The sequence below is a fragment of the Scomber scombrus genome, chromosome 15 (assembly GCF_963691925.1).
Source record: "Scomber scombrus chromosome 15, fScoSco1.1, whole genome shotgun sequence".
Lineage (NCBI taxonomy): Eukaryota > Metazoa > Chordata > Actinopteri > Scombriformes > Scombridae > Scomber > Scomber scombrus.
In genome coordinates this window covers 9,897,082-9,915,461 of record NC_084984.1, presented here as the reverse complement: position 1 = coordinate 9,915,461, position 18,380 = coordinate 9,897,082, and the positions used below count along the sequence as shown (strand labels likewise).

The 18,380-nt window shown below is 39.8% G+C and overlaps 1 protein-coding gene across 1 annotated transcript in view; it reads left to right on the top strand.

Moving 5' to 3' along the window:
* ntng2b (netrin g2b) overlaps positions 1-15,574 on the top strand; it is a 64,955-nt gene extending 49,381 nt beyond the window's left edge. Inside the window, exons 6-9 of the mRNA XM_062434783.1 lie at positions 9,311-9,323; positions 10,816-10,983; positions 13,696-13,830; positions 15,006-15,574. Of these exons, the coding sequence (XP_062290767.1) occupies positions 9,311-9,323; positions 10,816-10,983; positions 13,696-13,830; positions 15,006-15,229 (540 nt within the window). The 3' untranslated portion in view covers positions 15,230-15,574. The remainder of the gene's footprint in view (positions 1-9,310; positions 9,324-10,815; positions 10,984-13,695; positions 13,831-15,005) is intronic.
* The last annotated feature ends 2,806 nt before the right edge of the window (positions 15,575-18,380 follow it).

The window sequence follows — 18,380 nt, the reverse complement described above, 5'->3', positions numbered from 1 at the left end:
CCTAATTATACAGTCCTTAATGTTTAGGTTGCTGAGGGAAGTATAATAATCAACAAGATGTCTTCTCTTGTTATGCTAATGATAACTATGGTCTGACAGTCTCTCACAAATCTGAGGAACATGTACATGAGAGCCACGGCCACAAAACAACAACGTCACCTGAGCATGGAAAGGAAATAAAGGCTGAAACGAAAGGTATCTATTTTAGATGTAGTGGCGGCAATATTCTCATAAAATTGACCTCATATTTTTGTTTGTTACTGTGTATCAATGATTATTCTGGTATGTCAGTCTCCCACCATACTGAGGAACACAGGCATGAGACTCATGGCCACCAATCAATGTCATCTGAACATGCAGTGGAAAGGAAGAAGGAGGAGGAAAAAGAAAGACTATCTGAAAAACCAGGTATCACTTCTATGTAATAGTGGTAATGGGTAGGTTTATATACTGTAGTTTAGTTGTGGTACAGTAATGAAGTTGGTGGAGTTAAACTTGACAGCTCACAGTGAAACAGCAGAAATCGATCAAACTTTGTCTCTTCATTGACATTATAGCCTGTCATCAACATAAGATGTCGAGCTAAATCATAATTTTGGCACTTGCATCATATTTGTATCTAATAAAATGACAAACTGGTGCCATGAAAGGAAAAAACAGGCAGCTTAAACAGCTTATTTATGGTTTAGGTTGCTGAGAAATAGCATGTAACATGTACTTCATCAGATGTTTTTGCTTGTTATGTCAATGGCGACTGTGGTGTGATAGTCTACCACAAGTCTGAGGAACATATTCATGAGACTCACGGCCACAAAACACCAACCTCATCTGAACACGACGAGGAAAGAGAAGCCAAAAGAAAAAAGTGTCTCTTTTGCATGTACTGTAGTTAATAGTGCTGGAAATATGCAGTAGATAAACTTTCACAGCGAGTTTAATGTGGCAACTTCAAGCGAAATATGGCCCCCTAAAAACTAAAGACTGCTACATTTAGGCTCCTTATGTTAATTAACATTTTGCTGTGCCAGTCTCTCACAAATCTGAGCAACACGAACAAACTTGTTGCCACAAAACAACAACCTCACATAAGCACAGGGGAAATGGGGGTAGGAGGGGTGGCACTGAAGAGACACATATCTCTTTTATGTGTAGTGGTGGAGAAATAGTAATCTACTTTAGTATATGTAAATTTACTGTATATGCTGTAGTTTACTTGTGCAGTAGACCAAGTTAAATTTAGCAACACACAGCAAAACATGGTTCTCTAAATAACTGTAAACAGCATGTATTGTAAATTGTGCTTGTTATTTCAGTCTCTCACCATTCTGAAGAGCACATACATGTACATGAGACTCATGGCCACAAAATAACAACCTCATCTGAGCACGGAGAGGAAAGAAAAGCTGAAAGTAAAGGTATCTCTTAATATGCAGTAGAGGCAATGCTCTGAAGTCCTTTTCACACATGCAGTCTATCCCTGAAATGTTCAGGAACATTTCTTGCATGGGTTCATATGTGAAGGGAAGAAGGGGGTCGATATTCAAGGGAAATCTGTACCACCAATTTCCCACCTCAAGATCTGATAACGCCGATAAATGCTGGTACAGCGGTGTTGTGAATGAAAGCAGTAACATCAGGGTTACATATGTCTGACGCTTTCAGATGAGAGCGATCGAATCAATCGCCCCGCATTCCGCTGATGACGTATTTGAATATTCAACTTGTTTAAGGTTGCCTTGTCAATGTTTTTGTGGAGAATTTGAGAACTAAAAAGTAGGGCTGGACAATATATTGATACTATATCTACATCGTGATACAAGACTAGATTTTGTCTAAGAGTTTTGGATATCGTAATATTGTGATATGGCTTAAGTGTTTTGTTTTCTGAGGTTTAAGGATGCATCATTGAGTAAATATTTTGTGAAAGCACCAATTAGTTGTCCCTACAATATTGTCACATTATCGATATTGACGTATTGGGTCAAAAATATCCTGATATTTGATTTTGTTAATATCGCCCAGCCCTACTAACAAACAAAACAAGTGTTTTGGGTTTGCAAACAGGCTCCTTTTTTAATGGCTTGAAACTAGACACTAGAAACAGGTTTGGAGCCATCTTCCGCAATATATATGTACATCTGGACTCATCATCTTCTCCTTCTGTGGCGGATGGCATCCATAAATGTTGCATGACCCCATCTTCTGGACTATTCCTAGTCCCATCTATTTCAGTGCAAGGAAATATTCCTGAACGTAACTGCATGTGTGAACAGTGAAAATCACTAGAGGTGCCTAAAATTTACCAGGAACTATGTGTGAAAGAGGCTATAGATTTATATAATGTAGTTCACTTGTGCTGTAGGAAATATGCAGTAGATAAACTTTCCTCACAAGCTTGGCAACTCAGTGTAAAATGGGCCACTTAAATCTGGAAACAGCAGCATTTACCAAAATGTGTGCTTGTTAATATTACTAATAACTGTGTGTGTCAGTCACCCAAAAGTCTGACGATCACATGCATGGCACTCGTGGCCCCAACAGCTCTTTCTCATCTGAGCAAAGGGAGGAAAGATATCTCTTTTAGATGTACTGTAGTAGTGAATGTAGTTAGATGTAAGTAGTAGTAGTAGTAATACTAGTAGTTAACCTGTAATGGTGGATAACCTTTCACAATGGGTCAAACATGCCCCTAAAAAGTAGGAAAAAGCAGAAAATGTAGCTAATGTTTTGCTTGTTATTTCAATGACAATTGAAGTCTCCCACAAGTCTGATTTTTTTTCACTGAAGCAAGAAATTGAAGGGCAAGAAATTAAGTGAAAGAGGGCTACACCCTTTGTTGTTTAAGTTACTTAGGAAAGAGCATGTACAGTTTCTTCATATGATGTTTTTGGTTGTTATTTAAATGATAATTGTGATATTTCAATCTCCCACAAGTCTGAGGTACATGTACATGAGACTCATGGCCACAAAATACCAACCTCATCCGAGCATGGACAGGAAATAAAAGCTGAAAGGAAATGTATCTCTCTTATAGTGGCAATATTATTGTAGTTTTTATTTACCTGCAGTGGTGGAAATGTGTAGCAGATTCACTACAATTTAAACATGGCAACTAGCAGTGAAAAGTGGTCCCCTGAAAATCTATCCAAACTTTGTTTTTTATGCTAATGACGGTTGTTGTGGCAGTCCCCCATGAATCTGAGGCACATGGACACCTGCATGAGACTCTTGGCCATATAACATCAACCTCATCTGAGCATGGTGCTGAAAGGGAGGAACATAAAGAAATTAAAGGTATCTGTTTTATAAGTAGTAGTTGCAATAATTTATTGTACATACCATAGATTGGTTGTGTAGCAAATATGCAGTAGAAAATCTTTCCTCATTAGCTAAACTTGTTAACCTGCAGAAAAAACACCATAAATGTATCTAAATTTATTTGTTAAGCAACATAACAGGCATGTAAATAAATTCAAGCTATAGAGCAAAATCTTAATGTGACCTTATTGTATAAATTGCTGAGAAAAATAATATACAATTTTCCTCATATGATGTTTATGATTGTTTTGTAAATTATATTTGTGGTGTGTCAGTCTCCCACAAGTCTGAGGGACACGGACATGAAGCTCACGGCCACATAACACTGTCCTCACATGAGCAAGGACATGAGGCTCATGGCCACATAACACTATCCTCACATGAGGCTCATGGCCACAAAACACCATCTTCACATGATCAAGGACATGAGGCTCATGGCCACATAACACTAACCTCACATGAGCATGGACATGAGGCTCACGGCCACAAAACAACAACCTCACATGAGGCTCATGGCCACAAAACACCATCTTTACATGAGCAAGGACATGAAGCTCACGGCCACAAAACATCTTCACACGAACAAGGACATGAAGCTCACAGCTACATAACACCATCCTCACATGAGGCGCCTGGCCACATAACACCGTCCTCACATGAGCAAGGACATGAGGCTTACAGCCACATAACACCACCCTCACATGAGCATGGACATGAGGCTCACGGCCACATAACACAATCATCACATGACCATGGACATGAGGCTCACGGCCACATAATACCGTCCTCACAAGAGCATGGACATGAAGCTCACGGCCACATAACACCGTCCTCACATGACCATGGACATGAGGCTCACGGCCACAAAACACCAACCTCACATGAGACTCATGGCCAGAATACACCATCTTCACATGAGCACGGACATGAGGCTCACGGCCACATAACACCAACCTCACATGAGAACGGACATGAGGCTCACGGCCACAAAGCACCAACCTCAGATGAGACTCATGGCCACAAAACACCATCTTCACATAATCACGGACATGAGGCTCATGGCCACCAAACACCAACCTCACATGAGACTCATGGCCCCAAAACACCATCTTCACATGAGCACGGACATGAGGCTCACGGCCACCAAACGCCAACCTCACATGAGACTCATGGCCACAAAACACCATCTTTACATGAGCAAGGACATGAGGTTCACGGCCACCAAACACCAACCTCAAATGAGCATGGACATGAGGCTCATGGCCTCAAAGCCCCAACATCACATGAGACTCATGGCCACCAAACATCATCTTCACATGATCGTGGACATGAGGCTCATGGCCACAAAGCACCAACCTCACATGAGGCTCATGGCCACAAAACACCATCTTCACATGATCATGGACATGACGCTCATGGCCACCAAACATCATCTTCACATGATCGTGGACATGAGGCTCATGGCCACCAAACGCCAACCTCACATGAGACTCATGGCCACAAAACACCATCTTCACATGACCAAGGACATGAGGCTCATGGCCACAAAGCACCAACCTCACACGAGGATCATGGCCACAAAACAGCATCTTCACATGATCATGGACATGAGGCTCATGGCCACCAAACACCAACCTCAAATGAGCATGGACATGAGGCTCATGGCCACAAAGCACCAACCTCACATGAAGCTCATGGCCACAAAACACCATCTTCACATGATCACAGACATGAGGCTCACGGCCACCAAACACCAACCTCACATGAGACTCATGGCCACAAAACAGCATCTTCACATGATCACGGACATGAGGCTCACGGCCACCAAACGCCAACCTCACATGAGGCTCATGGCCACAAACCACCAATCTCACATGAGGCTCATGGCCACAAAACAGCATCTTCACATGATCACGGACATGAGGCTCACGGCCACCAAACGCCAACCTCACATGAGGCTCTTGGCCACAAACCAGCAATCTCACATGAGGCTCATGGCTACAAAACAGCATCTTCACATGATCACGGACATGAGGCTCACGGCCACCAAACGCCAACCTCACATGAGGCTCATGGCCACAAAACACCATCTTCACATGATCATGGACATGAGGCTCATGGCCACAAAACACCAACCTCACATGAGCATGGACAGGAAAGGAAAGGTATATTTGTTAGAAGTAGTGATGGCAATCTTCTTGTAAAATTGCCCTTATATTTTTGCTTAGTATGTCAATGACGATTGTGGTATGTCAGTCTCCCACCATTTTGAGGAGCATGGACATGGAAGTCATGGCCACAGAACGACATCTTCATCTGAGCATGGTGAGAAAACTAAAGGTATCGGTTTTAGATCTTGTAGATTTACCATTGTTATACAGTAGATTTCTCATAGTGCAATAGGCATAAATAAGCAGTAGATAAACTCTGAGTTAAACTTGGCTGAAAAATGGGCTCCCAACTGGAAACAACAAGAATAAACCTAAATTGATCTGTTCAGTGACATGCTAGCATGTCAGTCAACAAAAGTTATAGGGCTAAATCTAAGTTTGGTATTAGTATCATATTCTTATCCGAAAAAAACTGAAAAGATACGAGGATAAAAATGAAAAAATGGTTAGACAAGAAAAGGGCGATGAATTTGACATTGGAGATACCCTCAAAATACATTCAATGCTGTTTCTGTGTTAATGAAAATGTCAACATTGCATTTAGGGATGTCAACGGTGTACCATAAAAAGATTTTGACCTGTTATGCATGTTGGTATATATGTTAATCTGCATCCTAAGGTTGGGTACTAAATTTGTTACTTCGCATTACTCATATTAGATAAATCAGTGCCACATTTTGGTACCTTGTGAGACAGAGTGAGCGCAGCCCCAAAATAAATTTTAAAACCACACATTTACTGACCAAAATGTCTCATGGCTCTGACAGGAGCAACATCCCGCACATACAAAAATACATTTTACCAATCAGGTGACAGGTGTGTTTGCTGTGTTCGCCTGCTCTGAAAGCCATCAACTGACCATCAACTGCTGGAAAGCTCTCAAAATTGAAAGCTTCATCACAACATTCATCACATCATTAATTATCGGTTAATAGGTGTCGGTCTATCGATCGCAAAATTAACTGAAAGTCACATCCCTAACAAGTTTTAAATACTCTCATCAGTTGCCTGATAAACTAATTATAGACAGTACAAAAATGTTGTGCTTTATGATACTAATAAATTAGTATTTAACTTTCTAAAAAACCTATAAAGTTTGAATTAAATAATAAAATACTACTTAGATAAGTCTGTTACATTAGAATGTGAGGGGATAGGATTTATGTTAGAAAAGCCTTCTCATAGATAATTAAATGATGTTTTGTCAGTTGTTCTATCTAGTCTGGTAAAACAGCTTGAGATAATCTGTTAATATTGTGAGACGTTGCTCCTTTGTAGGGCACCACGTCATTGTAAAACCTGGCGGTGAAAGATGGGGTCATGCTACCCATGTGTCTCATGGAAAAGAGGATGAAGACAGAGAAGAGAAGAAAAAGGAGAAAAGGAAAGGTAGAATTTGAACATATGGTAGAATAGCACAGTGATTCATAACTGGTTTAAAAAATGGGACCCAAAATGTGTCATAATGAAAGAAATAAGTTGTTTTTTAAATAAGATGTTCCTCTGAGCTGCTTCCTTAAGGTTGCTGATTGCTTGAGCTCTCATTTTTATTCCTACGTCCTCCATTATTGTCCACTGACTGCTAAGTTAGATGCCTAAATGCACTTGAAGTATCTTCAAGAGGAACCATGGCAATCATATTTCAGAGAATTCTTATTTTGAGTTTTATTAACCTCATTGCTTAAGTGTCTGTGTGGTATGTGGAAATAAATGGACTTACATAATGCTAAAAAAAATAAAAAATAAAATAAAAACAATCTGCAGCAGTTTGCCAGTCCACTCCACATATTACTAAATGTCAAATAGAGAAAATCAGATTTGACTTAAAACAACCAACAAACTCTGAGTCGGGTGCCTCACAACAGAATTTCTTTGCAAACAGATGAATAAAATGTTGACTTTTGGGTCTCAACCAGTTGAGAAACACTGAAGTAGGTGAAGAGTTTTCCAGCTTTGTAGAACAAAGCAGTCTCTTCTTTAGGGTAGAATCATGTAGGAATCCCATCCACCTTATCCATATGACCTATTTATAGTGCTGCAGGTGAAGGTACAGTAGATGACAGCAGCACCAGTGGATGATGTGAAAACACAAATCTTAAACCAAGATTCCTTCATATCTCAAGGGCTTCTGCAACTCTTGATCTCAGGAGTGCCTCAGGCCAGACAGTTGTTTGGAATCATATACGATAATTTCAGAGGTAAGAGACCAACACGAGCAGCATGTGGTGTAAAGACACAGACGACAGACTCAAGCTTGGTTGACTCCTTTGGATTCTGTGGTTTAGATCAGTGGGTTGTAAAGTCGTTGTCATTTGACTATAGTGTGGAATCTGCGTTTTAAACAGAAAACCTGTGGAAAAATTCCTTTCATTGTATGTTTTATGTTTTTCATCTTGCTAATTTTTCCCCTCCATGCATCTGTGACTCCCTCCTGGTTATATTTACTTTATGTGCATGATCAAGGTAAGTAGCTACACTTCAATCATATCAAAGCATTTAACAGTTACCTTCACTAACATCCCTGTTTATTGATTTTTAGAAAAGATGCTTGTTAGCTAAATGTAGCATTACTCTCTCAATCTCAGACTGATTATACGATGCAGACAGACAACTCTCTCTTTCTCTCAATATAACTGTCTTTCACTCTTAACAATTCACAACTGATAAATACCAATAAAGTAGCATCTTGACTCGTAACGTTAATTTGGCAAACAATGTCCCATTGCCTCTCTAGTCTGTGGAGTAATTGGCCATTTATATTTAATTAGGCAGTTCTTCCCCCACTGCTTGCATGGTTCCCTCTGTGCTGAGAGAGGCACTTTATGGTGCTCCTCTTGCTGGCTTCCTTTAAACCAGCTCATTAATATTTCAGCTGGCATCATCAACCAAACAATAATAAAATAATAATGTGACGGCTGATTAAACAGCTAAACTCCGACTTTTTAACGTGCATTTAAATGTGTATTTGCATAAACATGCCTGGTAAACGCCTCTTTAGAGGACAGTGATGCCTTGCAGCACACTATTGCAGCCAACTTCTAAAGCTTAATAAAACCTTAATTAGGTACCAGCCTCAGCCAAGATAATCGCAGCGAGAATGTAGAGCAATACTCCTCTACCTCTCGCTGCACCCCTCTGCACAATGCAGATCCTACAGTAAATTATATGAGGCTTTCATTTCTCTCTCTGTGGAAAAATTACACAGAGGTTGTGTGCCGTTCTCTACAGCATATTTTTTTAGCTTTGGTTTCAGGGTGTAAGATTTGGAAGAAATCTTAATATATCACTCTTACCAGCATGTAGAATAAAACCTGCAATTAAGGGTTGGCAATCTGGCCAAGAAATAATATCACCTTCCTTTAATTGCAATCACAATTCATGATCTAAACTGCAATCTTTTTCTCAGTTTTGAGATGCCCTGTAGACTATAGTCAGACAAAAATTCATCGTCATATTTGAGAATCATGAACAATAAATAAACAGAACTGATTTCTCTTCATAGCAATTTAATAATCACTTTAATGACAAAATAAAAAAAATAATAAAATGATCTAACAAAGCAGATGAATAAATAATGTGTTATTTATTATATATGTATATTATAATGATTATAGTTGTTATTATTCACATCGGGATATTTTGATTTACTCACCTACGGCAAATTGCAGTCTGTACCCAAAACACTGCAGGCAAGTCTAATTGTTGAGTTTCAGTTCCTTCACCTTGTTTGCGATGCTGTCTGTGGTCATGCAACCCATTTGCTCTTCACTTAGACTCCAAGACTAATGCTTCCTTTAGGTCGCGGGCAATTAGCTCCCCAGGTTGGTCCTCAGGGCGGTAATTAGATTGAAAACATGTACTCTTCAGCTTCCAGTCGTCAATAAAATGGATGGCGAGACTCAGGTATGGCTTAGATGTACGACTGGACCATAAGTCACTTATCGTTGCAAAATTTACAAATAAAAATAAAAATCTGTGTGCTGAATTTGAGCAGAAATTCTCTGTCAGCATTAGGCATACATAAAGGGGATGGTAGATTCAGAGCTTTGAATGGCACCAAATAAATGTGACCGCCTCAGTTACCTCTTCCCTTTAGTTACTGCTTCAGGCGTGTTTTTCTGACTGCTCAAATGCTTTGGTCAGTAATAACTGGTTTGTTTTTGTCTCATGGGATGGTGATAAGTGTGGCTGTGCCGCCTTGAGTGAAGCACTGTTGGCATCTTCATTCGTTGGCTGAATAGGTTTGTTGTATTACCTCCAGAAGATCATTGCTCAAAGTTTACCAGTAACTTTGGCTTGGGAAATATCAGACAGTGCTGAGCCAAACAATTCCCATACCACTGATGTTGAGGTATTTTTGGCACAAACTCCTCATCTGACATGCTGCTAGCTATAACTCACATTATACTTTTTACAAGGAAGAGCCACATGAAGTTATTCTCTATTAGTTTGTTCACATCACACGGATCTGCTATTCAATGAGGTTATATGTTGGAGTTTTGGAAACAGAAGTAACAGGACATTAAATACCGTTATTTCTACGACTTGCCTGAAAAGATCAATCACAATCTAAAACCGTCAGATCACCCACCCTTACTTGCAATCAAACCCACTCACATGCAGTAATTCATGAATTACAAAGAGAAAATTTAATCAAGTACTGATTGCGCGACGCTTTCTGAAAGAGACTTTAAGAAGAAATGAAGAACCAACGGTGAAAAGAGAGGAGAGGCAGCAGAGGTTTTCTGTCAGGATAAGAAGGGTTAGACCTACTTCACATTGTCAGGAGCAGTCTGAAAAAAGTGTATCACTCACTCATAAATCCCTTGGTTACGATTGTGTAGCTTCTAATCTACTCATCTTGTAATGCAATTAAATTCCCAGACACAATTAACATGCCCGTGCTTTCACTCCTGTACCCACATTACACAAACAAGCACACACACACACACACACACAGGATAGTGAAATTCCCATCAGTAATCAGTGCTGCACAGTGAAGCAGACTCAGCAAACTTGTGAGTGTAGTAATGGAGAGGGAGTGGTCTGTCTTTATTGAACCAATATAGAGTCAGAAAGGCAAGTCATAAAACACACACACAACCATTCATTTGTTCACTGACATCTAACACTAAAACTTTCAACCACGTCTCATTGTGCAAGTCGTTTATCATTTCCTGCTGTCATCGAAGAATCCTGTGAGAACGCAACGGCTTAAAATACACCATCCCATCCCAATTTTTCAGCAAACGGGATTTGAGTTTAACATCAAAAATGTACAATGAACTCCCCTAAGAAAGGAACTTTTCTCTCTCTTTTCTTTCAGACTGTGAGTGCTACGGCCACTCCAACCGCTGCAGCTACATCGACTACCTGAACATCGTCACGTGCGTCAGCTGCAAGCACAACACCAGGGGCCAGAACTGCCAACACTGCAGACTGGGATACTTCCGCAACGCCTCTGCCGAACTGGATGATGAGAGCGTCTGCATCGGTCAGTCTGCTGGGGGAGAGTGGGAATACATAGAGGGGGGGGTGATTGACAGAGAAAATGGAAAAGAAGATGGTGTAGCTGTTCTGAATTTAAAATTCAAACAATTGCTCTTCTCTTTGTTTATTTTTTTAGGTGTACTTTAGTATGTACTTTTTGTTACAGAAAGTAACTTGACACATTAGCATAAATTTAATACTGCGCTAATCATCATTTCTACATTAATAAAGGATGAGACCATCACATATAATGTAATAGAGGTTGCCCACAGTGAAGAACGCTGACAATTATCATCTTCCTTTGTAATACTATTTAGCTCTAAACAGCATTTTAGCATCTTTCAGCTAATTATTTTGATTTTACAGTGCACAACTTTTTTGCTGTTCACTCTCACTCTATCTGCCCGGTATCTAACAACAGACAGATAAAGTTAGCAACTAGCTGGTGAACACAATGGCATATTTAGCAGTTTAAAGGCCATATTATATTTCTCAGAAGCTGGTGGGGAGCAAAAAAAGAGCAAAAAGTAGAGAGAATATGTGACTTAGATTCACCAGTTTGTCAGAAACACATCTCCATAGTAATGCTAATGTTGCCCCGTGTATGCTGGATGTGTAAATAGGAAATGTTTGCTAAAAGTTCACCATAGCAACTTTATAACATGTCAATATTATGTTAAGTGCTTGTTGTGCTGCCCTCAAGTGGCCAAAAAATCATTTAATTCAGGTTCAAATGAAGTCATAAAATTCAATATTCAAGTCCATTGCAGTCAGTGATTGGCTGAAATCAACATCCAGTTAATATAAGATATTTAGTATCTTCGCAGTTGCTGGTCTGCCATGACTGCACTACAGCCATCTTCACTTTGTGCTTGTTAGGGGTAGGGGGGCTTTTTGCCTTTAGTCTGGTCATAAAACAAATGCAAAACACGCTCAGGGTACTGACTTGACCTGTCAAGACATTTATGTTGTTTGGACTTAAACAGTTAGAAGCTCTACACACCAGATAGTGATGTGAACACACTTTAACCTCATTTAAAGTCCAACGTGCTTTACATAGCCAAAAAAACATAAAACCTTTTAATACTTTCTTACTGCACTGTAAAATACCATACACTGTTTTTATGCTTTCAGAGAGTATTCACTTTTCCTACACTCACTCACTCTTTTACACCTTATTAAGGGCACGTCCTAATAAGAGGTCACTGTGTTTGCATAGCTGTGGAGCTAAAATCTGGTGTTGATTTGGATCCATCTGTAGGTGGACAGCAGGGGGTTGGAGGGTAAACTCGCTGCGGTTGGGGCACACACAGGGCCAGGCCTTGGAGTCAGCACAAAAACGGCCCCATTAGCTCATCTGCCAGCACACTGGCACACCGAGCACGGCAACAGAAATCAGTTCACGCCAGCGTCTCTGGAGCAAGAAATCATAAGCTCTCCAACACAAATGCATTTGCACACACATTTTCCACAGCTACACATTCTCCTCACACACTGGCTCTCAGCGGCTCACACACAATCCCAATATTAATGCACATGACCCACAAATGCACGGATACCAACCGCATTGCTGTGGTTGTGTAATCTGGGCCTCTTGGCTTTTTTCACTTTTATGAATACTTTATCATAAATTGTATAATAAATGATTTAATTTGATCTTTAGGTTTAAATGAAAGACAAGCTATCGGCTTACATCGAGTCATGAGAAAAACCTTGCTTCCTCATCAACTGACAAATGCAATACAAATCTGCAAATCTGCATTGTTGCTTTTTTACCATCACTGATCTGCTACCAACCATCATTGATCTGGATGTTAGTCACTATAAATAGATGCAATCTTTTATGTAAAAATCATCCAAAGTGAAATTCAATGTCATCTTAACATTAGCATTTTAATATCACAAAAACATGTTTAAACATGTCAATCACTTGATTTGATTGTTAGTAAGGGAGAGCTAAGTGTTTCTGAGAGAGAATATGAGTTTGAGGTGTTTGATGGGTAATTTGAATTGTATCAATTTCAGCAGAATCAACTTAAAGTTTAATTATGCCACACAATAAAAATACTTTTGCGTCTCCCACAACTGTTCAAACCATCACAATGTTCTCTGCACTTATTCTGCCTGCTTTTGAAAGCAGATATCATCCAATGAAGCGAACTGGCAGTTCTATTCAGGTGGGATTAGTTTCCCAAACAACATCTGAGATATACAGACAGTACTTTCTGACATAGGACATCCGTCATTTCATTTTCCTGTGTCAAGTCACTGTTGTCTCCTGGTATATTACACAGCATGATAGGTGTTGTTTTTCTGGATACCCAAGCCAGTGAATTTGATGAAATATTGTCTGAAAATCTTAACTTTTAGGAGACCCTGGTTGTATTCTTTGAGAAAAGCCTTCCAATAGCAGTTAAAACATGCAAAAAGTAGTTTTTAGTTCAGACCGCATTACAGTTTTGCATGGGAAAAACTAGCAGGGCCATCATGCTGACACTGACAAAAAAATATATACAATAAGAAATTTCAGGTCTGAATCTTTGTAGCACCTTACATGCACAGTACAGGTCTGAAATTATTCAAAACCAAATACTAATGTCATCTGAATACAACTCCAGCTCTGCTACTCCAGATCACATTCCCAAAAAAATGAAGAGTCTGGAAATGTCCTAATGACTCCCTCTCTTCATCCTCTTCCGCCACTCTCCTCTTTCAGAGTGCAACTGCAACCAGATGGGTTCAGTTCATGACCGGTGTAACGGCACGGGCTTCTGTCAGTGTAAAGATGGTGCCACGGGGAACAAGTGTGACGACTGTGTGCCGGGATACTACTGGAAACAAGGCTGCTACCGTGAGTATAAGGAGGCTAATGTTTGCTTTGTTCATGTCTAAAAAAATCCAGTAATGAAGAAATGTCATATCCCTCCAAGATCTTTTGCTTATGCATCCCCTTCCCAGTGTTTTCTTTACTCCCGGTGGGAACTGATCATGTAGCTCATTAGCGGCATCAGCTGCTCCTTTAATTGATGACCCTGTCACACCTTAACCCCATTACAGGGAATCGCCTTCCTCCACCATCTACCATCTAGTCAAGGGCCTCACTCTCAAATAGACCCTCCCCGACTACACACATATACACATCAAACCTCCGCTGGCATGCACCGTGACTGCTTATTTACTACAATATGGGACAGTATGTTTTAGGTTTGACATCCTACTGCAAATACACCAATGCAACAGAGCCGATTATCTTCGGTGTAATAAAACACATTAGCTCATGTAATTATTTCTTGTCATACAAGCCTTATCCTCTCCATTTTCTCTCAGTACATTTTTAGGTCAAGTATCTTGTGCCGTACAACTACCCCTGTGCTTTTTTCCTAATGCCTTTTATAGCATTTTAATGATGCCATTTGTTCCTCTAATCATCACTTAACAAATATCTCACATGCTGTGTATTTTCTGCCGGGTTTGAGACAATGGTTTTATCTTGACCCTGAGAAAGTGCAGGCTCACGAAAAAACAGACAGAGAAAAGGGCTGCAGAAACAAAAGAGGCAGGTGTTACCTGTTGTTGTCCCTGAGGCAAAGACTGAAAAATGTATCTTGCCTCTTTCCTTCCTCCTGTTTTCTTTTCTACTTTGTTCTTTCTGCCCTGAATTTGTCTCCTCCCTCTGTATCTCTGTTTCCCATCATGCTTCTAACATTGCCCCACCTTATCTCCCCCTGCCTGTCTTTCTCTTTGCCGTACATCTTTCTTTCTTCTTGTGCACTTTACTCCCCCACTATCCTTTTACCACCTGTCACCCTGTCACTTTGCTGCACCCTCTTTCTTCCCAACTCCCCTCTCTCTCTCTCTCTCTCTCTCTCTCTCTCTCTCTCTCTCTCTCTCTCTCTCTCTCTCTCTCTCTCTCTCTCTCTCTGTCTCTCTCATTCTCCTTACCTCTGCAACCCCTTCCACTCGCCCTCTTTCCTCCTCCTCCTCTCCCCTTACCGCTCTTGTCTTCCTGCCTGTCTCCACTCACAGCTAACGTTTGCGATGAGGAGATGCTCCTGTGCCAGAACGGAGGAACGTGCTACCAGAACCAGAAGTGCATCTGTCCTCCAGAGTTTAAGGGGGTACTGTGCCAACAATCCCGCTGTGAGGCGGGCAAGGAATGCAACGCCGCCTCTTCGCCGCACCTCTCCACGGCCACCCTGCTGCTCTGCACTCTGCTAGCCCACCTGTTGGCCATGTTAACTCCCCACTGAGCCACAAAAATACAAAAAAAAATACAAAAAAAACCCTCAGACCAAGGAGTGTGTGTTTATGTGTGTGTACATGAGGCGAGGGGTGACCAAGAGTGGGTATGGACATCCCAATCATGGACTTGACGAACACACACTCGCATAGGAGCGCACACTCACACCACACTAACTAACCCCAGTACCCTTTCAAACACACATATACACACAAACACACACACACACACACACACACAAACACACACACACACACACACACACACACACACACACACACACACACACACACACCTCACAGGACTGTTATGTTACTGAGTGTGTGCTCAGGTGTGAGAAGGACAAATAAAGAAAAGAGAAGAAGATGAAGGGGGAAAAAAAATCATACCAACCACTGTTCCCTTTATTCCTGAGCAGGAGCAATGTGCATCAAACCAAAAAGCATAAAGAAAACACTTAAATCACCACTGTTTCACTTCAAAGGGAATGGCTGTTGTAACCACAAGGACATTTTTTGTTTTTTATTTTGTTGTTTTTTCTTGATTGAGTTAAGGATCTCGCCTCTGTTAGGACTGCTCTTTACTGACGGCCGGCGTATGCGAGTGCGCACGGTCAGACTCGGTGAGAGGACGAAACGTGTCGACACGACGGACGGACAGGTCAGGAGGCGAGGTGCGCGTTTGATCCTGCTGCTGAGGCCTACATAGTATATTAACCAGGTTTCATTTCTTCTCAAAAAAGATGAGACTTGATTTTACATTTATTCTATTTCTGCTGCATTTTTTTAAAAGAAAATTATATCTTGAGTCATTGTATCTAATGTGCCCACTAACAGTCGCTGAGATTATACATATTATATAATATCCAGGGGGTTACGAATTATTTAAAAAAAAGAATTTAGTCACTATTATGGTTGTTATAGGAATGAGTGATTGTTGCCACACTTAGCGAGATTTAATCTTCACACAGTATTCAGGAAGCAGAATTTAACTTATCAGAAGTCTAAAAGAGAGAGAAAAGATATCAACCACGTATCAATATTATATGACATTATTTGAATATTTTTTGTAGAAATTATTTTTGTTTGGAGTTACAAATAAATTATAAAAAATGACATTTACAACTATTCAAAATGAGCATTTTATTACACTGAGTGTAAACCTTGCAGTAAATATGACTGTTATTTGCCTTCTTGCTTGTACTTTTTTCATTCTATCCACCATTACATTGCTGTTAACACCTTCTTTTTTTTTTCATTGGGTGAGAAAAAAAAAAAGCTGAACAAGTTGAGACGAGAAAACCATCGCTCCAAGTCGTTCATTTGATCTATTTCACTCACTATGGACATGGTTTTGAATGCTTATTATTACAAATGGATTATTCCGGTTTGAAATCCAACAGTCTGTCTGACAATCACAAAGAACTGCTTTAATGTCAAGAGAATACAAATTATTTTGTTCTGATAAAACAAGTTGCAAAGAGCTTTTATATCTGAAAATGTCACATGATGCAGATGCAGCACAGGTGATGGGTTACTTAAATATCTTAAATGTTTCACGACAATGATTCACAACTGACCGAGGCCAGATTTTTCTCATCTCCTCCTCGAGATCATTATCTGCAAAGTTGTTCCAGTGAAAAAAATGTCCATCAAGTTTGTTTGTTTAGTTTTATTTTGTGTGTTTGTTTGTTTTTTTGCAAACTTACATCATCGTTTGATGAAGAAATGTTGTATTGCTGAGTCATCCGCAGGTACACAGTGGATAAAGAGACATGAATGCTGCATTACGCCAGGATACAGTGTACATCAAAAGATAAAAGCGAGACTAAGCCTGTGAGAAATGACAAGACAGGGATTGTGGTATTACTCCTCTCGCTCACTGAGCTGGTGGTAGCTGTATTAGCTATTCTGTGTGTGAGGCTCATCCCCCTCCGAGCATGAATGGTGTCAAGAACTGAGACTCAGGAGAGAATAGTTTATGAATGTTGAACATTGAGAAATTATGTAAAGAACAGATATCATTGTGGATCAAAGAGCAGCAGGACTCATAGCTAGAAGAAAACGTATTGCAGTATACATCCTATACTATATTATAATGACTGGAATTTGATGTGTAGTAACATCCAACTGGTGATCCAACAACATGATTCAGGTTGGAGGAGTAAGATTTATCATGACGTGGATTGAAATAGAGATGAAACTATTGGTTGATTAACAGATAATCAGTAATAATAATCTGTGCCAAATATTGTGCGCTCTATCTTCTCAAATGTAAATATTTTCTAGTCTTAATCTTCAGTCATGGTAAGTTTAATATCTTTGGGTTTTTGACAGTTGAGTTAGACTCTGGGAAACTGTGATGGTCATTTTTTTGCATTTCATAGACCAGATGATTAATTGATTAATAGATAGAATAATCATGGGATTACTTGATAATAAAAAAATAACTGCAGCTCTAAACTGAAATAGGCCAATTTATTCTTTTAAATGGAAACAATCCAAAAGCAGGGAAGGAAAGAAATTGCTGCAGACACTGAAAATACAAAAACTGCTGATATGCTGTAAGTTGTTCTTTAACACTACGGAAAGTCTTTGGGAGACACTAAAAGTTGATAATTAATTAACAAAGTTAATGTAGTTTTTAACACTGCATGATTCTGTTATTGTAGACTGTGACCATAAACCCAGTGCTTTACTAATTAGTAGCACGTTCATTAGTTTTTACAGTTCGCTGGAAACGTCTACTACTCTCTTTACCTTCTATGTTGATTCATTTTTGTCTATGTTTTCTTAAATTTGATGAGTTGAGCTTCTGAATTTGCTTATGTTTTACCCGATTTCAGCATTTTTCTTCAAAAGGTTCTATATATTCTTCATTTGCTTGTGTTTCCTCTATTTGCATCAGTGCATTTTAAGCTGCGTTGCAGTCAGCTCTCTCAGCCGGTGTACAAATTACATTCTGACTGAAATTCAGCGAAAAAAGGGGGTTTGACAAATAACAAAGATGGACGAATGCTTGCAAGATGGATAGTATACCTCTGCTCTGCCAGCTGAAAACAGACCTATTGTAATACAACTAGCAACAGGGCCCACTGACATTTTTCCATTTAGTGCCTTCATGTACAAAATAATCAGCGCCGACGATTAACAAATTAGGCA